Below are 19,511 nucleotides of genomic sequence, written 5' to 3' on the forward strand. Positions count from 1 at the left end.
GGGATACATTGAATTCAGGTGAATTTTAGAGATTAAACAAATATAAATGAGCCAGTTTTATTTATATAGTGGAAAACAGAAGAGGTTCATTAACCTTCCATTCATTTGTCTGTCATGGTTGGCTTTAATTCAATGGTTAATTGGAAATGACTGCAATTTGAATTTAACTGCAAAAAAGGTCAAATTCGATTCAATTAACAACAGACTGGCTACCAATTGTAATCTTCTCCAGGATTTTGTACTATATAAAAAATAAAAACATTTCGAACTTAATTTTGGATATTTCCTGGCTACAAATCGTATACTGACCATCAATAAAACACATGTGCATTTCTTCAAGAATACAACTACATATTCTCGAAGAAACAATTCTCTATCAGGCCTTTGTAAATTATGTTCATATGCAAGTTAAGCGGTTTCAGATGTAACAGGAAACTGAGGAAAGGAGAAAATTTATGGCTGGACTGGGAATCGAAACCGGGACTTCAGCTGTATATTACATTGTTATCGCCCTCTTTTGTCCCTGGTCGGACTTTCACCTTCATATCGAGCGGCACATGGTTACATGCAACGGCACCAAATATAAACAGGAAAGATCGAAGGATATTTATGGCTGGACCTGGAATCGAACTCCTGCAAGTTTCTAGTCTGATGCTAATATACAATAAGCCACACAGAACACCCCGTTCCACACAACACAATAAAAGCAAACTGTGATTAAGGGCTGGTACACACGATAAGGCTTGCCTTATAAGTCATAGAACTTAAGTTCTAGCCTTACTGTGTAGACCCTTAATACACAGTTTATCGAGCCTTAAAAGTCTGACTTACAAATAGAACACTGCTCTATTTCTTAATACAAGACTTAGCTGAAATTTTCTTCTCAACCAATGAAAATCATTCGCTCAAATGTCATTCTATTTTTATCAAACCATACACATGGGTATATTGAAGTGAACACAAAGTATTTTCGAATAACCTATTTGAAATACCCACAAATGCTTCTGTTCAACCTCTTTCTCTTTTTAAGAAGTGTGAATGTACTTGTTGGTATAATTATTACAAAGCCTAGTAATCTATTCTTATATTTTAATGACTGAATGCACTATTTACGGCTGGAAACACGTGGAATTTATGGAAGTGTTGTATATAATCTTGTAAGTCTTGCCTTAACGTGTGGACACGAGAGCCGTACGTCCTGCAAAACGTAAGGTTTTAGACTTATAAGGCAAGCCTTACCGTGTGTACCGACCCTAAGACACACACGATTTTAAAAATTATATGTTGCCCTCAGTGAGATTCGAAATAACGACCCCTGGTTTACGAGACCAATGCTCTAACCACTGAGCCATGAGGGCTACTGACAACGCTTCGTAACAGTCTTTATATATTCGTCACAATACATATTGCGTATATATTATGACGTCACTTATGACAAGGATGAAGGAGAAGAAGGCAAAAGTGAAGCCAGTATTTACATGACCGTTAATATTTTCTTAAAAGATCATACAATGTTCAAGTTTTCTGTTACTCCTAAACGACTGTTACAAAACGCAATGACAGAAGGACCATCAAAAAACAGTTTTACATGGTTTTTCCTTGCAAAATCCTATGTGAAAGAGTCTTGGAAATGTGTATTTTTGAAGACAACAGACAGACTCCAAATTTAAGAACCATTACATACATTTAAATCATAGAATTGCAAATTATACAGAGTTCCATGCTCCGTAAACATTTTTAATATTGGAATGAAAGACAAAGATCGATCAAAATTAAAGCTAAAAACGGTGAAACACTGCAATAAAAATGTTTTATATTCTATGTACAGCGAGTTTCTTTTTTCTAACAATATTTTTCATATTTGCAGAAAAAGTTAATGTTGATTGTAATGTTGACTTTACTAATGATATACCAATAATATACATGTATGTAATTTAATTTTTTATTTAGAAAATATAGCAATATAAAGATAGATCTAAAGATAGTATATAAAACTAATAAAACCAACCAAATGAAAAAATGTAAATTTTAATAATAGACTATGAAAGGAATATATGTATGATAAAACAAAATTTAAAAATTAAATGTATGATACTATATTATGATTATAGAGGAAATCGTTCAAGTAAAAGAAAAATATGTAATTAATAGTTGGGCAAAAATTATGAATTCAAATTATAAACTTTACTTTTTTACGTGCACATTATTTACATTAACGGTCAATATACAATCATCCATTGAACTTTACTTATTTTTGCAACACACAATATTTAATTTATTCATTATGAATGTATAATTACATGGTCTGCCGGATAATGACGACTACAGAGTATACTTTCGAGCTCGCTTTCTTAACATCAGGTTCTGAAACAAGTAACATTCATGTAAGATGACAGCAAGTTGTTACAAAATCGAAAAGTCTAGGAAAAGATTCTAAACATGTTCTACACCAAGCCTAAACTTGACAGAGCTAGCATCAGATCTTCTTGTGAAATAATCTTCCCTCTGCAGAGTGCTCTCATTTCCACAACAGATTGGTTAAGACTACAAAAAAGAATCAAAGAACATCTAGTGCCTACATACTTTCAACATTTTCTATGGTCTAGAGAATTTAGTGCTTTGACTTAAAAAAAATATAAATAACTTCCTACTTTAAACTCTGTATTAAACTTTAGATAGTGATCAATATATCATAAACATATTTGTTTTAAATGTTGTATATTTTATGATTAAAGGAAGACAGTAACTCACATTAAATCCTGTTCAATCTGCAATACAGATATATCAACTTCCGCTTCCTGTGCACAAATGTTACGGTTGACAAGCTCCTGTTTCAAACCAGTCACAAACTCTTCAAAATTACTGTCAACCAATAGTTTCCTTATTTTGCTCTTGTATGAACCACCTATACTGCCTAGAAGAAGTTTGTAAATAGCACATCATAAAGTTAACAGATCAATAGAGTTACATGAACATGTAATCAAACCAGAGGCCTGTTCAACAGAGCGAGCAACATTTCTGTTGGAGGGATAAGGAATTTTGGCGAGCGCTCGCGAACGTTCCCTCTGTTGAACAGGCCTCTGGGGCCCGTTTTATAACAAGAACTTACGACTGAGACCAAAATCTAATTCTGCTAATAACTTTCTAATTTACATTGAATAGAATATTTTTAAAAGGTATGTAGAAAGATACTTTTACTCTTGCAATTTTATACAGAATAATTAATTTTGCAAAATTTTAAAATCAACTGAAGTTTTTGGTCTTAGTCGTAAGTTCTTTTCTAAGCGGGCCCCAGCTGGTCTAATTCCAATTCGAAATTAAAATATAAAATGCATATATACTTGGAATATGGAATTATAATAAAGGTTGATTAGAAAAGACATGTTATACTAATTATGCAATAATCGTGTGGATAGTTATAAATAATAAGACCTACCAATCAATGATCTGGGATGACCGTTGTGAGGTACACAATTGTAATGTCCTGGAACATTGACACAGGTCAAAAAGGGGGGACAATTATTTAATGTTTGGCTTTGACACTCATCTACATCTTCTGAGCAGTTGTGCCCAGCGTATCCTTGAGCACATGAACAATAGAATAAGCCTTTTTTGTATACAATACATGTGCCTCCATTAAAACACTTTTGAGGAAAACACGGATCATTCTCCGTGCAATTATGTCCGATCCATCCATCCGCACAATTGCACGTGAATGTTTGATTATTATTTGCACATGTTCCATTATTTTCGCATGGTTTCTGAAGACAGAAATCTTCCAGATCGCAATCTGTCCCTAGCCAACCAGAATTACATTTACATTCATAAGTATTGTTGGAAATTGAGCAGTTGCCGTGAATGCATGGATCGGGAGCACAATAATCAGTCTGATTACAATCTGGACCAGTAAATCCAAACGAACACGAACACGTGTAATTCTGGGATCCCACAGATCCTGTGGTACTTATAGAACACGTTCCGTTGTTCAGGCACGGACTTGATACACAGTAATCAAACTTATCACAAAGTTTGCCAGTGAAGGTTTGTGGACAAGTGCACTTAAAACCACTGAGATTGTTGCTGCAGGTCCCGTTATTCTGACATGTAATATTAGCACAGTAATTCTTTTGTTGACAGTTTCTTCCCATAAAACCTGTAGAGCAATTACAGTTGTAAGTTCCGTTGACCGCGGTACACGTTCCATTGTTACCACATGGTGACGACTTACAGGGATCGTGACAACGGAAACCATCATCTTCATTGGTACAGCGGTACCCATGCGTACAAGGATAAGGCGTACAGTTGTCTATTTGATCACATTTTTCTCCTGCATATCCTGGCTCACAACTACACAATATATCAGATGTATTAGTATTAATCGAACAGTTTCCATGATGACAAGTCGACTGTGTGCATGATAAGCAGTCAAAACCTCCTAGTATGTTAATACATAGATCTCCTGCACTGCACGTATTGGACCCGTTAGCACATTCATCGATGTCATTTTCGCATGCAAGACCTGACCACGTAGATGGGCATTTACATGTGAACTCGTTGCCTTTTTGTTCACAGGTACCATTGTTTCTACAGGGATGATATTTGCAGAAGTCTTCGTACTCACACATTTTACCCGTGTATCTACTATCACAGTTACACCAGAAATCATCTACCATGTCTTGGCATGTACCACTGTGTTGACACGGATTGGATGCACATTCATCAATGTTTGTTTCACAGTGAACACCAGAAAACCCAGCGGTGCAGTTGCAATGGTAACTACCTATTGAATTTTCGCAAGTCCCATTATTTGAGCAATTTACATAACGACATTCGTTGATATCAATTTGACACTTGTCACCTTCCCACCCTGGTAAACACAAACATGAATAAGCTCCAATTAAATCTGAGCAGTTACCATTCTGACAAGGATTGCTACTGCATTCATTCGTTTCATTCTCACAAAATCGACCCTCAAATCCTAGGGAACAATTGCAAGCAAAGTCATCTAGAAGATCCAAACAGGTTGCGTTGTTTTGGCACGTGACATTTTGACAATCATCGATGTCTATACTACAGTTTTCACCGGTATAACCTTTAGCGCAATGACATTCAAATGTACCGTTCATATTGATGCATGTTGAGTTGTATTGGCAAGGATCATTCTTACATTCATCAATGTCTTGATCACATACAGATGATGTCCATCCAGACTGACAATGACAGACGTAACTACCTTGAGTATTAGAACAGTTACCGTGAACACACGGATTGGCTTGACATTCGTCTATATCGGTGTTACAGTCGAACCCTTTCCATCCCTCGGTACATTGGCATGTAAATTCAGTTTTGTTGTTGATGCAAGTGGCATTGTTTTTACAAGGGTCGTATTTACAAAAGTTCTGATATTGGCACTTGTCGCCAATGTGACTAGGAGGACAGTCACACTTAAAACCACCCTTTACATTTCTACAGGTTCCACCATGCATGCACGGATTGCTTGTGCATTCGTTTACATCAGTTTCACAGTTTTTACCGTAAAATCCACTTGCACAAGAGCATGTGTAAAAACCAACTCCATTGTTGCATGTCGCATTATTCTGACAAGAGTTCAATGCACATTCATCAATATCAACATCACACAAAGTGCCATTCCATCCTGGAAGACACTGGCAAGAAAAACTATTTATTCCATTCACACAAGAGGCATTATTTTTACAAGGTGAACTGGCACACTCATCTATTTCTTGCGCACACAAGCGTCCGGAATATCCTGCTTTACAAAGGCAAGTAAAATTATTTAAACCGTCTTGACAGGTTCCGTTATTGTGGCACACAACTGATGCACATTCATCAATGTCGGTTTCACAGTTATTTCCGGTTATTCCAACTGGGCATGTGCAGTTATAGTATCCATCCATATCATGACAGGTTCCATTATTTTTGCAAGGGCTTGAGTTACATTCATTCAATTCTTTTTCACACATATCACCAATCCAACCATGGTCGCAAAGGCAGCTGAAGTTACCGGGCGTGTTTGAACAGTTTCCTCGAATGCACTGATTTTGTTTGCATTCATCTATGTCTGTATCACATCTTTGACCCTCCCAGCCAGGAGAACAAATGCACAGATATCCGCCTGGACGATTATCGCATTGATCGTTGTGAACACACATCGATGTATCGTTGCATTCGTTGATATCGACAGAGCACCGAGGACCGGTCCATCCAGACTCACAGTAGCATTTATAACCCCTGGAACTGTATTTATCTTGTACTGACACGCCATGCTCACAAAGTTTTTGAACTGTTGAACAGTTTATTCCAGTCCATCCTATAAAAGTAAACTTTTAAAAATGTATTGATTGATAGTACCTAGTTACATTTTTGGAATTACAATCTTCGTTCGTAACCGAAAAACTTAGCATCAAATTACATTAACCAAATTATATTATTATCAATAATACTTATATCTTAAAGGGGCCTTGACATAGTTGCATTGTTTACATTTTAAATTTCTATGCTTATTTAAAAAACCCAGTTAAATGTATTGAACTTACATGAATCAAACTGCGAGAAAAAAGATCAAACCAAATGTATAAATCTAAAAAGAGAAAAAAATTATATCAATCGAAGTTTTAGTACCTGGGTGACATATCAGAGTGCCGTTTGAATCACAATGTCCGGTTCCATTTGCTGGTGTCAAACAGAAGACGTCACATTTCTCTCCAAAATAATTTGGATTGCAGTGAATCGTACCGTTGACGTCACATACCCCATGACGTGGCGAAACACAAAGAATCGTACAATTATCACCAAAATAGTTTTCTTTGCAAACTTTTGTGCCGTTCTTGTCGCATTGAAAATTTTGACCAACAGCGACCTTGCAGTGAATGCTGCAAGATGATCCGTAGAAATCCGGAGCACATACGGTATTACCTTTTGCGTCACACTCTATGTGACCGTCCGGCGATGAACTACACTTGTAGAGACGGTATGAAGTCTCCACCCTGTTGATAGATCAGAAGATATGAGATTCTCTCACAACTTGTACAGGTCAGTCAATGTTCTAAACTAATTAAGGGATCCATGTTTGTAAATAAGCTTTTCGCGAGCAGCATAAAATGCATGGTTTCCAAATATTCTGCAAAATGTTTTTTTTTTCTCTAAATATTGGGATAAAATTTGAAATTATGATTCCTCATAACATATCGTTAAAATTTTAAAATTAAAATTTGAGAGTAAAAAAAGAATTAGTACTGTATTATAACCGTGAATACCTAGCGCCAGTCGGTTTGTATGGGAGATTACTTATATATTCCACTGCCTCACCCGCGCTGTCTGCTGGACTTGACGTGATATGTTGTTCATTATAAAATATGGTTTCGAACGTTGAACCGATGTCGTAGAATTTAACCTGAATGTTATAGTGATCCTTTGCCTGCATAAAGAAATTAAAAGACATGAGAACAAGTAAGAGACAATAATTTTTCTTATGGATGAATGTCAGGGTTTTAGTTGTACTTACCGACCAGTTTGGTATTTTGAGGATGATAGGGTTCGTCAAATTTCCAATTTTATCCGTGAACGTCATGTTCTGGGTTTGATTTAAAGGACTACTAATTTGTTCTCCAACACATCTTTTGTTGGTGGTTTCGCTGATTTATAAGAAATTCAAATCTCGAAAGGTTAACAATTTTAAAGCGTGAGCATATAAACATACATGTATGAAAATTTATGTGCAGGACAAAAGTTTAACAAGAAGTTTAGGAATTAACTACTATACATATTTCAGCATACAATCAAATTTCATAAACTTGACAACATATACCGTTAATTGTATCAAAATTCTTAATAGTCATAATTGTGGTTCTTTAGTTTTTGGACTAGGATAATTCTTTTCGCTTTTTACCACATGATCATTTTTGTCAGTTTTAGGTTAATGTGTAAGACACATGTAGATATATATTGCTACGCTTTGAAGAGATGAATGTGTGAAATAATATAATTGCAGATATCATAGCCCCTCTCTTTTTGTAACGTTTTTCCCATGTAATCATCACTTCATTTACTAGATATTAAGGAGGTTGGGTGGACAACAAAATTCCTAACAGATCCATCTAAAAATATGAAATGTGATTTTTCTATAGCCATAAACTCTTGTTTTGTAAACGTAATTTCCTATAATTTTTTTGAAGAGCTCTTGTTTTCCAGGAGGTTTGAATAGCCTAAGACTGGTCACGACTATCCAGCCCTCTTAAAGGAGACCACCCTTTACAATTTCTGGATCCGCCACTCTATGTTACAGATAAAAAGCCTTTTAAGAATACTTACTACAGACAGATGCGGACAAATGGTGTACACGCAGTGGTACAATTAGGGCCTGATTCCCGGTGGCAGCAGATGACAGAATGAGAAATCCCTCTTCCAAGTTCAACACGGTTGTTAGGGTTCTCGTACGATTTAATGGACACCGCAACATACACCTCGCCAAACACTAGCTGCAAAACAACAAAGCAACAAGACTAGATGAGGTTGTTGTATTTAGTGACAAGTTCAAATGATATGCAAAATTGAAAGAAAAATGGGAAGAGATAATGATTATTATTGATGAGGTAGAAATTTCAATCCAAGAACATAACGATTAAAAGACATCGACGAATGTACAAGTGATTGTTCAGATATTGTCTTTTTAAGAAATTAGGGGAAAAAACTTGCGTTTTTTGTTTTTTCGGTTGTTCGGATTGATAGCCAAAACTAGGTGCATGTCCTCAAAATCATCAGGATATGATTTCTATTTAAGATCTAAGTAAAACCTGGCGATTTTTAGCACCTCCTGTTTTTTTTTTTTTTAAATTCATTTTTCTCATGAAAACTCTAACTTTCGACATGTATTTAACTTCTTTTTTATTTGAAGTAAAAAAGTGTACTATAAATTTATACGACTTACCTGCGGTATAAAATACAACAGCAGTAAAGTTACACATTTTAATGCGTCCATTTTCCTCTATACCTTTTATTAAATTGATAATGTACATATATTGGTAAATTCTGGATCTTATCTCACTCAAATTCGTGAACGACCGGGTAACCCAAGTACATTAAAAAATTCAATCGATTTCTATAATATTATCTTGGTCATTTAAAAGGGTGCAAGGGCGCCTCTTTACAAGACACAATACCAAGTCGATAAGGTCCACACCTACTTGTACATACCGCTTTTGGGGGGAAATCAACACGTTCCTTCTCCTGGATAAATTTCCTGATGTTATATATGTACATTTTCTGTTCTTACAACTTCATAGTACTTCCTGAATGCAGAACTATAAATACAAAATATTATTTTTCAATTTTTCTCTAGATCTTTTGAGGGCAGTCAGGCCAATGAATTTTTCCCCCTGTAAAATATCACTACATCTTCCTTGTTTTAGTGTCAGCACGCAGGAAAACAAATTGTCGCATATAAATAACATATAAAAAAAACAGCTTTTCGAACAAACATTTTCTCACGTTTATCGCCTCTTCGATTTTGTACATCAAAATTTCTGCAATGATCTTCTGCTCTGAGCAGTGATAGTACACTATAACTTGCAAAAAATATTAGAAAAAAGAGGATTATTGTAAAACAATTAGAGAGTAATTTTTCAGTACAAATTAGTGGAAAAGTCATATATGTTTCGACTTGTACGTAGAATATTCTGTATCTTTATTGCCATTACTATTGCTGAGTCTATATATAGGTATAATTAGGACACTGTTTGGGGAACTCGTGTATTCGATAACGTTTAATGAAGTTTCTATGTATTTTTAAGGGTTAGTCAATGTGCCTAGATCTAGAATAACCCAGTTTTATCAAAGACTGATTTGAAACTTTTACACATAGATCATATGTACGTGCGGTGGACATAGAGAAAAAGAAAAAAAAAGGGGGAAGGAGGACTAAATTACCTCTGGAATTTTGATGATTTGTTCCGTTGTACGTACATGTACATGTATATTTTAACAGGTATTTTACATTAAAAAATCTTAAAAGATTAAAAATTATGCAGTTTTCACTGCAGTAATCCCAACTCAACCCTTACGTGAAAATACACAGTTTCTTTCAATATTTTGTAATCATGTTATAATAAGTACTGTGTATTATAGTATTATATTATAGCGCACCTTATTTTTGATTCCGTGATCAACAAGTTGTATTGCAGTTATGCTGAGCATGTACTCAAGTGTAGGCATTTTGTGAAACATGAACATGATGAATTTCTGTTCATACACTAGAATTATATTATCAAAAGACAGAATGCTGCAGAAAATGAACGTCTCTTTTCTTTTGTTCAAACATTTATTAAACATTCTGGTAGATTTCCTTGTTAGCATTAATTAATGTATCAGTATATGCATTTGTACAAAATTAAGTGTATCTATATATCAGCAAAATGCATCGATTTGTAAACTTTTGCAAATATCGTATACTTTAAAACTTCATGTTTAACTGTGACGATTTAAATGTGTAATTTACATGTAGGGAGAGGGCGTAATAAGTTTTCAGAACTTGTGCCCAATCCCATTGTATTTATAAATTACAATAAAATATGTTCAAACCATATTATCAAACCACATCTGCCAGCAGATTCTGATCCCCCCCCCTCTCTCTCTCTCTCGTTGAAACACGTGAAATCCACACCCACCCTCACTCTCTCTCTCTCTCTCTCTCTCTCTCTCTCTGTGCCAATGAATTGCAAGAGAGATAACTCTAAAATTGACAAATAACATCTGTGTAGAAATAAAGCTTTTATTTTTGAGTCAAATTCTGTGTGATATCTAATTTAAAATGTCTTTTACCTTAATCAGCTGTTAGAAAAAAAAAATTCTGATTAATTTACAAAAATAAAAAAAAATCATTACAGTGAATAGGTTCGTTAACGTGAGTAAAGGTTCCTTCACCTTAAAAGACAAAATGTTTAAAAGTCACTGAAAAGAATTAAAAAATAATTCTTGTCTCTGTCGCTAAATTAGTAGCTCTGAATAAACACTGATACACTAAAATTCAAATCACAATAATTAGGAATAATAATATTTTTTTTAAAAATGGGGGGGGGGTGTTTGAATATGTCATCTGCACTAGCCAATTGCTAGGGTTTTCGGTCCTCCCTGCTCCCCATTTATGTCTGCAGTGCAAATGTTGTTCATAACACCATGTTCACTGAAACAATGGGTTTTTTTTTCATTTCTTAAATATTGTGTTGAAACCGTTTCGGTATAAGTAAGAGTTTGTCTCTGCAGATTGCCAGAACATGTGAAAGATATTGGTATGGGACTTCAACATTCTACAACGAAAATCTAAAACTGGTGTTTTCAACGGTTTATTAGGAAAAATATAGCCCTTTCCTTTGAACACTTTGAAGCCTAGAGTTCTTATTTCGAGTGAATTTCTATATAAAATGTACAAATTAATTTGAATTTTACATATAATCATATATGTACTGAAAAGAATTTTGTCTTCGGGTTCAATCATGGCGATATATTAGCAATGATTAGGCTTGATATTTACAATGAGTCGAACTCTTTTCTCATAACTGAAAGAACAGTGTGTAGAGCAAATACAAAGGTACAAGGTGCACGAACAAATTTAATGTAATATATGGGGAATATTACATTCATGAAGAAGGGACAACAGTGTTGTTAACCAAAAATGCCAAATCTCTCAATTTAATAATAGTATCTAACAACTAACATAATAAGCTGGTTCTTGACTGTTATATATGAAATTGTTTCAAATCAAAACTTTGGGATTTGATTGATAATATTTTGGTAATCGTACAATGTACATAACTTTTCAGTGGTGGATTTAGCTAGATTCTTGATGGGGAGAGGGACAACAGGTTGGAAATTGGGGGGAGGGGCTGCCTTAAGGCCCCTAGTGGATTCAGGGAAAACCCCGATGACGAAACCCCCGGAGACTCCCGGGTTTTTTAAGGAGATTTGTAGAACAATTTTGTGACTTATTTTACTGAGCTACATATAAACTGTACGTATAATAAATGCAATATCCAACAACAAAACTTTTTTTGATTTATTTATTTATCAAGCTTATGTATGTTTTTGGTAAAAAAAAAAAAGGGGGGGGGGTCCTTAGCTCTTGAATTCTAAATGGATAATGAATTAAGTAAATAATTTATACTATGCATTTTATTACAGGTATATAATTTATAAATTATATTCTCTCTCCTTGGATATGCCTTAGATGTGTTAGAAGCCAATGATTTTTAAATCGAAGCTTTCTTTTATTCGTCAATGGGCTAGTTAAATAGGCCCTAATGCAGACCCGTAAACAAAACGATTTTAGGGCCTAATCCTTTGTTCCGATCGATACTGAATTATGGTACATGTACAGTCCAGAAACACCCCGAACAGCAGTATAATTATTCATTGACTGGTTGAGCAAACTTGATAAGAGATTAAGGAGCGGATCAAAATAATACAATATAAAATTTAAAATGTGTACATTTTGTTGATGTCTGGACTGTAAATACTAACGGATTCATATTTCACACAAACTCGAAGTACCCACCCGGCAGAACTTAGATGCAATGAAAGTTGTGAAATTTCTCGTCAATCAGGTAATTTATTTGAAAACGAATTGCAAAATTCCTTGTTAACACAAATCTGATTTTATTTAAACAGAACCAGTTTTTGATCCCCAATTTTTTTCTCAGTTTGATAATTACAAATGAAAAGTGTTCTAAATTGATAAATGAATGAGCAAAAAGAATAAGATTAATTATATTTTAAATTTAAAAATATATATAATTATATGTCCGAGTCTGTACCTGTTCATTTTTAATAATCAAGCGTCACGCATCAGAACATATTGCCAATAATCCGAACAGCATAGGATTAAGCGGGATCACAGATTTGCAGTTTTTTAGACGGTTGGTTGATTGTTTTTGTTTATTTATTTATTTTTAATGCACAGCCAGTTCAGATATCAGTTCCTGCCGGTTTTGTAGTACATATATTGCATATATTAAGCTATATAGCTTTGAGAATTCAACAAGTACATTGCTCAAGGAAAAAGCCATTGGTCGTCAATTTAAATTGACATTACTTTCGCTTTTTAGTTCAGATTTCTTTCCAAGTGTACAGTGTGTGGACAATTTGTCCTTTGAAAAAAAGAGAGAGCCCACAGGGAAAGTCTAAGCTGGCGTGGCCTTGTTTGAATAGTATACCGATAATCGATTTTTAGCCCGTCAATTTCTCCACCATAAACTGTATTTTGTTTAAATTTTAAATGGAATCATGAAACCATTATCCTTGTGTTGGTGTTAAACTGTATTGCACACAAATCTTCACATGAAAGAATTAAAAATGATAAATTCTATACTTGTTTTAAAAAATCAGAAATAAAGAATCTAATATGGATACATTGAAACTTTGTATCATGTTCTTATCCGGGGGGGGGGGGGTTACATGTAAATGTCAGAAACGTATAAATTTAAATAAAACAAAACAGATAATGAATGAAAAATGTATATACACAGACATATACGTACAATTAAGTTTGACACTAAAACACTTGCATAGGTTTTTCCATATTGAATCTTGGAAAATACCCATGTTGAGTATAAAATGCACATACTCATCTACATGTATGCTTGAAAGTACATCTTGAAGCTATAGCAGAAAGCATGACACTTTTTAAAAAAAAATTGTTGAAAACCGAGACAGAGGGTAGGTGTATACGTGTATAGTGGTCTTAAATATGATTTATTTCTTCTTTGTGGTGCTTGTGTATTTTGGATTTGTAATATTTTTTTTTTAAGAACTGACTATAGAAAAATGATTTCGCTACGAATATGAATTATTACTAGGAATCTGAAAAAATGTATTAAATAAGATGTATGACTCTTTTTGTGAAATACTTTGGAAACTTGATAAGGGTTTTAAAAAATATATTGACCTAACGTGATTACGGTATTTGGATATCTTTGACTACGTTGTAAATTTAAGCGATTATTTCAAGAGCTCTTCGTAACCTTGTGAGCCTCGCGGGTGTGGATAGAAGGAAGAAATCACCAATATATTCTGGTTAGAAATGACTTTAAAAAATATCAAAGGAAAAGATACATTCTTAAAAAAAAGAAGTTTAAATGTTGATTTCATGCTATTGGGAAGCAGACATGCTTGTTTAAAGAAAATAAAATTGTTTGGATACATACGAATAGGTACAAATCCATTTATAGAACCAATGTACATAATTGATTTCAATTTCTGTTTATACTAGTACTCTTTTTATTTCCTAGGCATCCATGCAAGGTTTTCATCTATTTTCATCTTTATTGTAGGTGATAGCATCATGAAAAATATTAAGAATTCCATTATACTATTTCTACATCGAAGAGGTAAGCTACACTGTTGTTGAGTTTTGTTTCAATCTTTACCCCAGTATTCAACAAAATTATTAACATTTTTGTCAGGAGAGCAGTGAAAGCCTCATTGAAAACACACAGAATTTTCATTTTATACCCCGGCCCTCCGATGAAGGGAGGGCATATTGCTTTGGTGCTGTCTGTCGGTCCGTCTGTCTGTCTGTCGGTCTACTAGATTCCATTCATTTTCTTCGCAGAGGTTGCACACACTGAAATGAAATTTGGTGTACAGATTTATCATAAAAACGTCTAGGTCAAGTTCTGTTTTGGGTACGATCTAGCAATTTTTGACAGACTTATGTCCCTTGGACTTGGGAAAAATCCAATTATTTGCAGTTTCCGTTCATTTTCTTTGCAGAGGTTGCACACACTAAAATGAAATGTGGTATACAGATTTATCGTAAAAATGTCTAGGTCAAGTTCTGTTTTGGGTACGATCGAGCAATATTTGACAGAGTTATGCCCCTTGGACTTAGGAAAATTCCAATTATTGGGGGGGGGGGGGATAAGTGTTTCACGAACATCTCTTGTTATTCTTCATTTGCGCTTGAAATTGATTTTGTGCATTGTTTCGAAAATGGTCAGGTAATTGACTTGAAATATATACACAACAACTTAATCATTTTAACAAATATTAATATTTCTTAAAGTGACAGACTGCCACAGAGAGTTTTTGACAGTGTTGGGGATGAGAGCTTCGTTTCTTTCTCTCCACCCACTTTTAAAATTAAAGCTCAGCATCATGTTTTTCTCTAATAACAACCGCTACTGAGTATTTAAGAATCCTCTCTACACTGCACACCAAGGAGTTCTGATTCCACGGCATTTTTCTGCAGTTAGAGTGATCTGCCCTTAGATGTAAATTCCAATAAATTGAAATTTACGGTATATTACTCAATTTGTAATCAATTCAGGTATTCTTAACAGTTTAAAAGGCCGATATACGGAAGTAAATAAAAGTGAATTCTGTTTACTGATACTTGGTAGTGTTTGAACATTTTTCCTGGGGGTAAATGCCATGTACAATTTATTGAAAATTATATAGTTAAGCTCAATATTTACATCTTTATTCAATATAATTTTCTCAATGTCCAAAAAACATTTTGCACTGGTGTATAAAGGGTTCTTAATACGTACTTTACTGGTTTTACATGTACTTTTATAAGCGTGTACTTGTGTCAGACAAGTAGTAATTTTTCATTTGGTACTGTTAAGTGTATGCAAGAGTTAGTACATGTATTATATTTATGGTGCAATTTTACTTTTAGCCGACACCTCTATATATTTTTTTTATTCTCAAGAAAAATAAACAGTAGTCCTAGAACAGTAGTCCTAGAAATTCTTAGGTACCCTCTAATTGCTAAATATTTCAGCTAGTTAGCTAAGATATTCTTCTTTGCTATGATATTTTTTTCCACTCTGCCTTTGTCTGTGTCATTGTACCTTTTAATTTTTCTAATACTTGTCTCATAATTATTTAATTTCTTTCTTTTTTCTTTAAATCCTTCAATTTCGTAATCATTATTAAATCTAAAATATCTTTTTATTTTATTTTCATTGAGACTGAGTAAGACCAATGAATTCGTTTGACTTCCTGAGATGATTTAGTAATTAGTCTGTGGCGGACAGAATGAAAGACCTCTGGTTCCTAACTTCGTATTTTTAATACCATTCGGCTAATGTTTTTAATTTTATTTTTCCTAATTTCAGGTACAACATTATTAAAAGTCTTAGCAGTGGTGCTATTCGTCTATTTCACCTCCCGGAAATTACATTGCATGGTCTTCAGACTAGAAAATGCTGTCTGTATTTCAATCACAGGACGCATGGCCAACGCAATGTTCCAGGAAGCTTTTCTTTATTCATTTTCAAAAAAGAGACATAAATCGGAAGTTGTTTTTAGCAGTGAAAATCCTCTTGATGATATATTTACCTTAGAAGGATTGAACTGGAGGTATGATAATACTTATTCTTGCTCGTGTTATTCTCTGTACCAGGACAAATGGAACTGCGCATATGATGAGACTTTGGAAAATCTCGAACTTCCTCTGCAAGTCTGGGGATTTTTTCAATCCTGGAAATATTTCAAGGGTTATGAAGAGGAAATTCGCAGAATGTTTACCTTCAAACCCCGTCTACAAAAAGCAGCCAAGGACCAGTTGAATTCTATTGTTGATACCTTTGCAGACAAGGGAGTGACTGAGAAGACTGTTCTTGTTGGGGTCCATGTACGAAGAGGAGACTACTTAAATAAAAAAGAATATTTCTTTATAGAATATGGTTACAACGTGGCCACTGAGGCTTACATACATAATGCCATAAATTTTTACCAAGAAAAATATCAAGATGTCATGTTTATTGTGTGTGGTAATGGCGTCGCGTGGGCTCGAGAGGTTATGCAGAAGTATGAAAGAGTCCATTTTGTGGACGACAATTCTCCACCACGAGACATGGCCCTGCTCACCAGAACCCACCACACTATAATGACGGTGGGAACCTTTGGGTGGTGGATAGGGTGGCTAACTAACGGCACCACCGTGTATTATAAACACGCTTATCAAGAAGGCACACACTTCAGTCAGGAATTTCATGGTGGTACCGAAGATCACTTTATACCAAATTGGATTGCTTTAGATTGATAATTTTATTCCATAACCATAATAACTTCCATGTTTTTTCCCCATGAAGCTGTAGACATTTTTTCTGATTTTGTGGTTTTCTGTGTTCTGCAGTAATAGTATTTACTTAAGCTTGAGTTCTTTTTGAATCAATAGATGTATATGTATTTTTCATGTAGTTCTGGGTTTAGCTTCTAATTAAGATTTTTTTTCACTTTTAAAAATGTACCTGCTCATTTTCCCTAATGGTAATCTGTGACAAGTTTGTCTTGATCAGACCAGTGCAGGCGGTCAATTTCATCGTAAATGTTCTAGTGCAAAGACTTGTTTTGAAATCCAAAATGTTAAAGTAACTTCTCTTTTCAATGCCTTCGTCAACTGAGTAGAATGCATTTACTTTTTGGGAATCTACTTGTACCCTTTTAATTGTCGTGTGTCTTTTGTGCACATTTGAACAGTTCTATTCTATTATCCAGCTTAAATAATCAAACTTATCTCCAAGCGTCCTTGGATTAATGGGATTCAAGATTGTTCACAGAAAAAAATGCATTCTCCAAAAGACATGCATAGATTAAAAGTTATTGTGAAAATCGTCTTTTCTAAAGCCGTCGTTAGTTAGAAAAATCACCAAAAACCGTGATTTCAATATGATAATAATTTTTTTTTAAACCCACTCCTCCCATAGATCTGGTAGGGTTTCAAATATTTATATATTAAGAAAATCTGCAAACAATTTGTGTAGATTCCTATGAACACAAATCATATCCCTCTGGAATGTGATGGGGTAACAAAAAAGTCCAAATCTAAGTCTGCATTTTTTGGAAAATGTTTTAAACTCTCTTTTTTAAGTGCTACAAGGGTAAAAATCGTGAAATTAGTTTTAAGGCATTCTAGGTCTTGCATAGCTTAGATTTTGATTTTCACAAATCACGGGACATGGATTGGGTCGATTGAACATTTAGATTCAGATGAAAAATCTTCATAAAATCCTCGTGTAAACGTTCGCTTAAACTGTGACTCTGGCAAGGACAGGCCTAAATAATAACATCGGCATAATATACTGTACAAATGAACATGAATCAATCTGAAGGAAACATTTACATGTATTTGATCGAGTTGGGAAAAAAGCTTACTGTTCACAGTGTCAGGTTTAAAAAAATGTAAACATGAGACTTTAATGAAATGATTTTTCTTTTCATTTTCACTGACATCAATCATGCACATATTTGAGCATAGAAATTCTGTAATGCAACAATGTTTGTCACTTTAGGCAAGGAAAATTCTACATTCCGGATGTTTAATGGGTGCTAAAAATGGATGAGAGTGTGTTGGAATACATGTAATATTAATTTTCTATATATACGTATATTACTGAATAATTCCATCAATCAGTACATACAGCTTTGAAATGTCATTGTAAAAGGATATGATCGAGAGTAAATAAAGGTTTTTTACTGAGCTTGTCTCTTGTATGTGTATATATTATCTCATATAATACATTTCTGTTGATGACAAATGACATATATAATGCATGCGTTTAATTAATTATAAATAATCTGGTTAGCCAGTGGCGTAGCTAGAGGGAAAATAATGTGGATGCTTTTCTATCTAAGGGGGTTGGAGTGGATGGGTGTTGGTGGAGCCGCATTCAGAGCCATGCAGTGAGGCCAGGGCAGGACTCAGGTGGGGAAAATGGGGGGGGGAAGGAGCTCCGCAGAAATTGATGATTTAGGAGTATTTTAAAATGATCTTTGAGTAATGAATTAAACAAATTTAATGCATTAACAAATAATCTGAGAGTAATGAAACAAATGTATTAAGATACGTTCTTTCCAAAACAAATGTTCAAACGAAATTTAACTTTCTTTGATATAATGGTTGCAAACTTTTTTTGTTTCTGTCTTGGTGTTAATGCAGTTTTCTCTAGATGAATGTAAAATAAATCGAGATGTAAGACGTTTTAAGTGTTTAACTAAGTAATGGGGTCATATGGAGGGATAGGTCTGTATATAGGCTTATCATTTCATCATTTGCAAATATTAGATGAGGTGCCTATGATTGAAACACATGCACAGATCCTATCAATTAGCTTTTTTTCAAACTATATATATGATTTTCTGTAATATTTTAGAATACAGGAAGGAAAAAAAATAGCAAACCTTTTTGGAAACATTATAACTGACCACTCAACTTCATAATCTTAAAGGGTCTGTTTTGCCTCGTCACATAGTGTCACAGTTGGTTTTTGGAGGTAGAATATATAATTACGAATGGCTATGGCCTGACAGTGGGTTTGTTTCTTTCGGCTCTCTTTCCTGTGATGCAGAAATGTAAAACTTGAAGTTCCTAATAATCTAATAATCCGATTCATACTATATGTTTACAGTCTTACAATATTTATTTAATTTCAACAGAATTCTAGTCGATCCTTCAACGATTTGGGGGAGGGGGGGGTAAAAAAAACATAATC

General features: G+C 34.3%; 2 protein-coding genes and 1 non-coding gene across 3 annotated transcripts; 1 reads left to right on the top strand and 2 right to left on the bottom strand.

Annotated features, from left to right (window-relative positions):
* Positions 1 to 1,285: 1,285 nt before the first annotated feature.
* On the bottom strand, positions 1,286 to 1,358 carry Trnat-cgu (transfer RNA threonine (anticodon CGU)). The gene has a single exon. It is a non-coding gene; the product is annotated as a tRNA-Thr (tRNA).
* Positions 1,359 to 2,444: 1,086 nt separating this feature from the next.
* LOC133202975 (neurogenic locus notch homolog protein 1-like) lies at positions 2,445 to 8,998 on the bottom strand. The gene is made up of 8 exons (XM_061338827.1): positions 8,948 to 8,998; positions 8,332 to 8,498; positions 7,526 to 7,655; positions 7,278 to 7,438; positions 6,643 to 7,007; positions 3,437 to 6,331; positions 2,752 to 2,914; positions 2,445 to 2,544 (listed from the first exon to the last, which is right to left on the bottom strand). Exons 1-8 carry the CDS (start codon positions 8,996 to 8,998, stop codon positions 2,445 to 2,447), a joined length of 4,032 nt encoding a protein of 1,343 aa, XP_061194811.1.
* Positions 8,999 to 12,591: 3,593 nt separating this feature from the next.
* Positions 12,592 to 17,076, top strand: LOC133202684 (galactoside alpha-(1,2)-fucosyltransferase 1-like). Its single transcript, XM_061338539.1, has 3 exons — positions 12,592 to 12,614; positions 14,340 to 14,396; positions 16,134 to 17,076. The coding sequence occupies exons 2-3, from the start codon at positions 14,351 to 14,353 to the stop codon at positions 17,060 to 17,062; spliced, it is 975 nt and encodes a 324-aa protein (XP_061194523.1). The 5' UTR covers positions 12,592 to 12,614; positions 14,340 to 14,350; the 3' UTR covers positions 17,063 to 17,076.
* The last annotated feature ends 2,435 nt before the right edge of the window (positions 17,077 to 19,511 follow it).

The sequence above is a fragment of the Saccostrea echinata genome, unplaced genomic scaffold (assembly GCF_033153115.1).
Source record: "Saccostrea echinata isolate AGI-Se365-2 ecotype Australia unplaced genomic scaffold, CSIRO_AGI_Sech_v1 ptg000047l, whole genome shotgun sequence".
In the NCBI taxonomy this organism is placed as follows: domain Eukaryota; kingdom Metazoa; phylum Mollusca; class Bivalvia; order Ostreida; family Ostreidae; genus Saccostrea; species Saccostrea echinata.

Bases quoted from the DNA above. Each gene is read 5' to 3' on its own strand.
- LOC133202975 (XM_061338827.1), bottom strand. From the start codon at position 8,998: ATGGACGCATTAAAATGTGTAACTTTACTGCTGTTGTATTTTATACCG. The intron at 6,332-6,642 runs GTACTAAAACTT...TTACTTTTATAG, and splicing joins CACTCTGATATGTCACCCAG to GATGGACTGGAATAAACTGT. The intron at 2,915-3,436 runs GTAGGTCTTATT...AACTTCTTCTAG, and splicing joins TCATCCCAGATCATTGATTG to GCAGTATAGGTGGTTCATAC.
- LOC133202684 (XM_061338539.1), top strand. From the start codon at position 14,351: ATGAAAAATATTAAGAATTCCATTATACTATTTCTACATCGAAGAG. The intron at 14,397-16,133 runs GTAAGCTACACT...TCCTAATTTCAG, and splicing joins ACTATTTCTACATCGAAGAG to GTACAACATTATTAAAAGTC.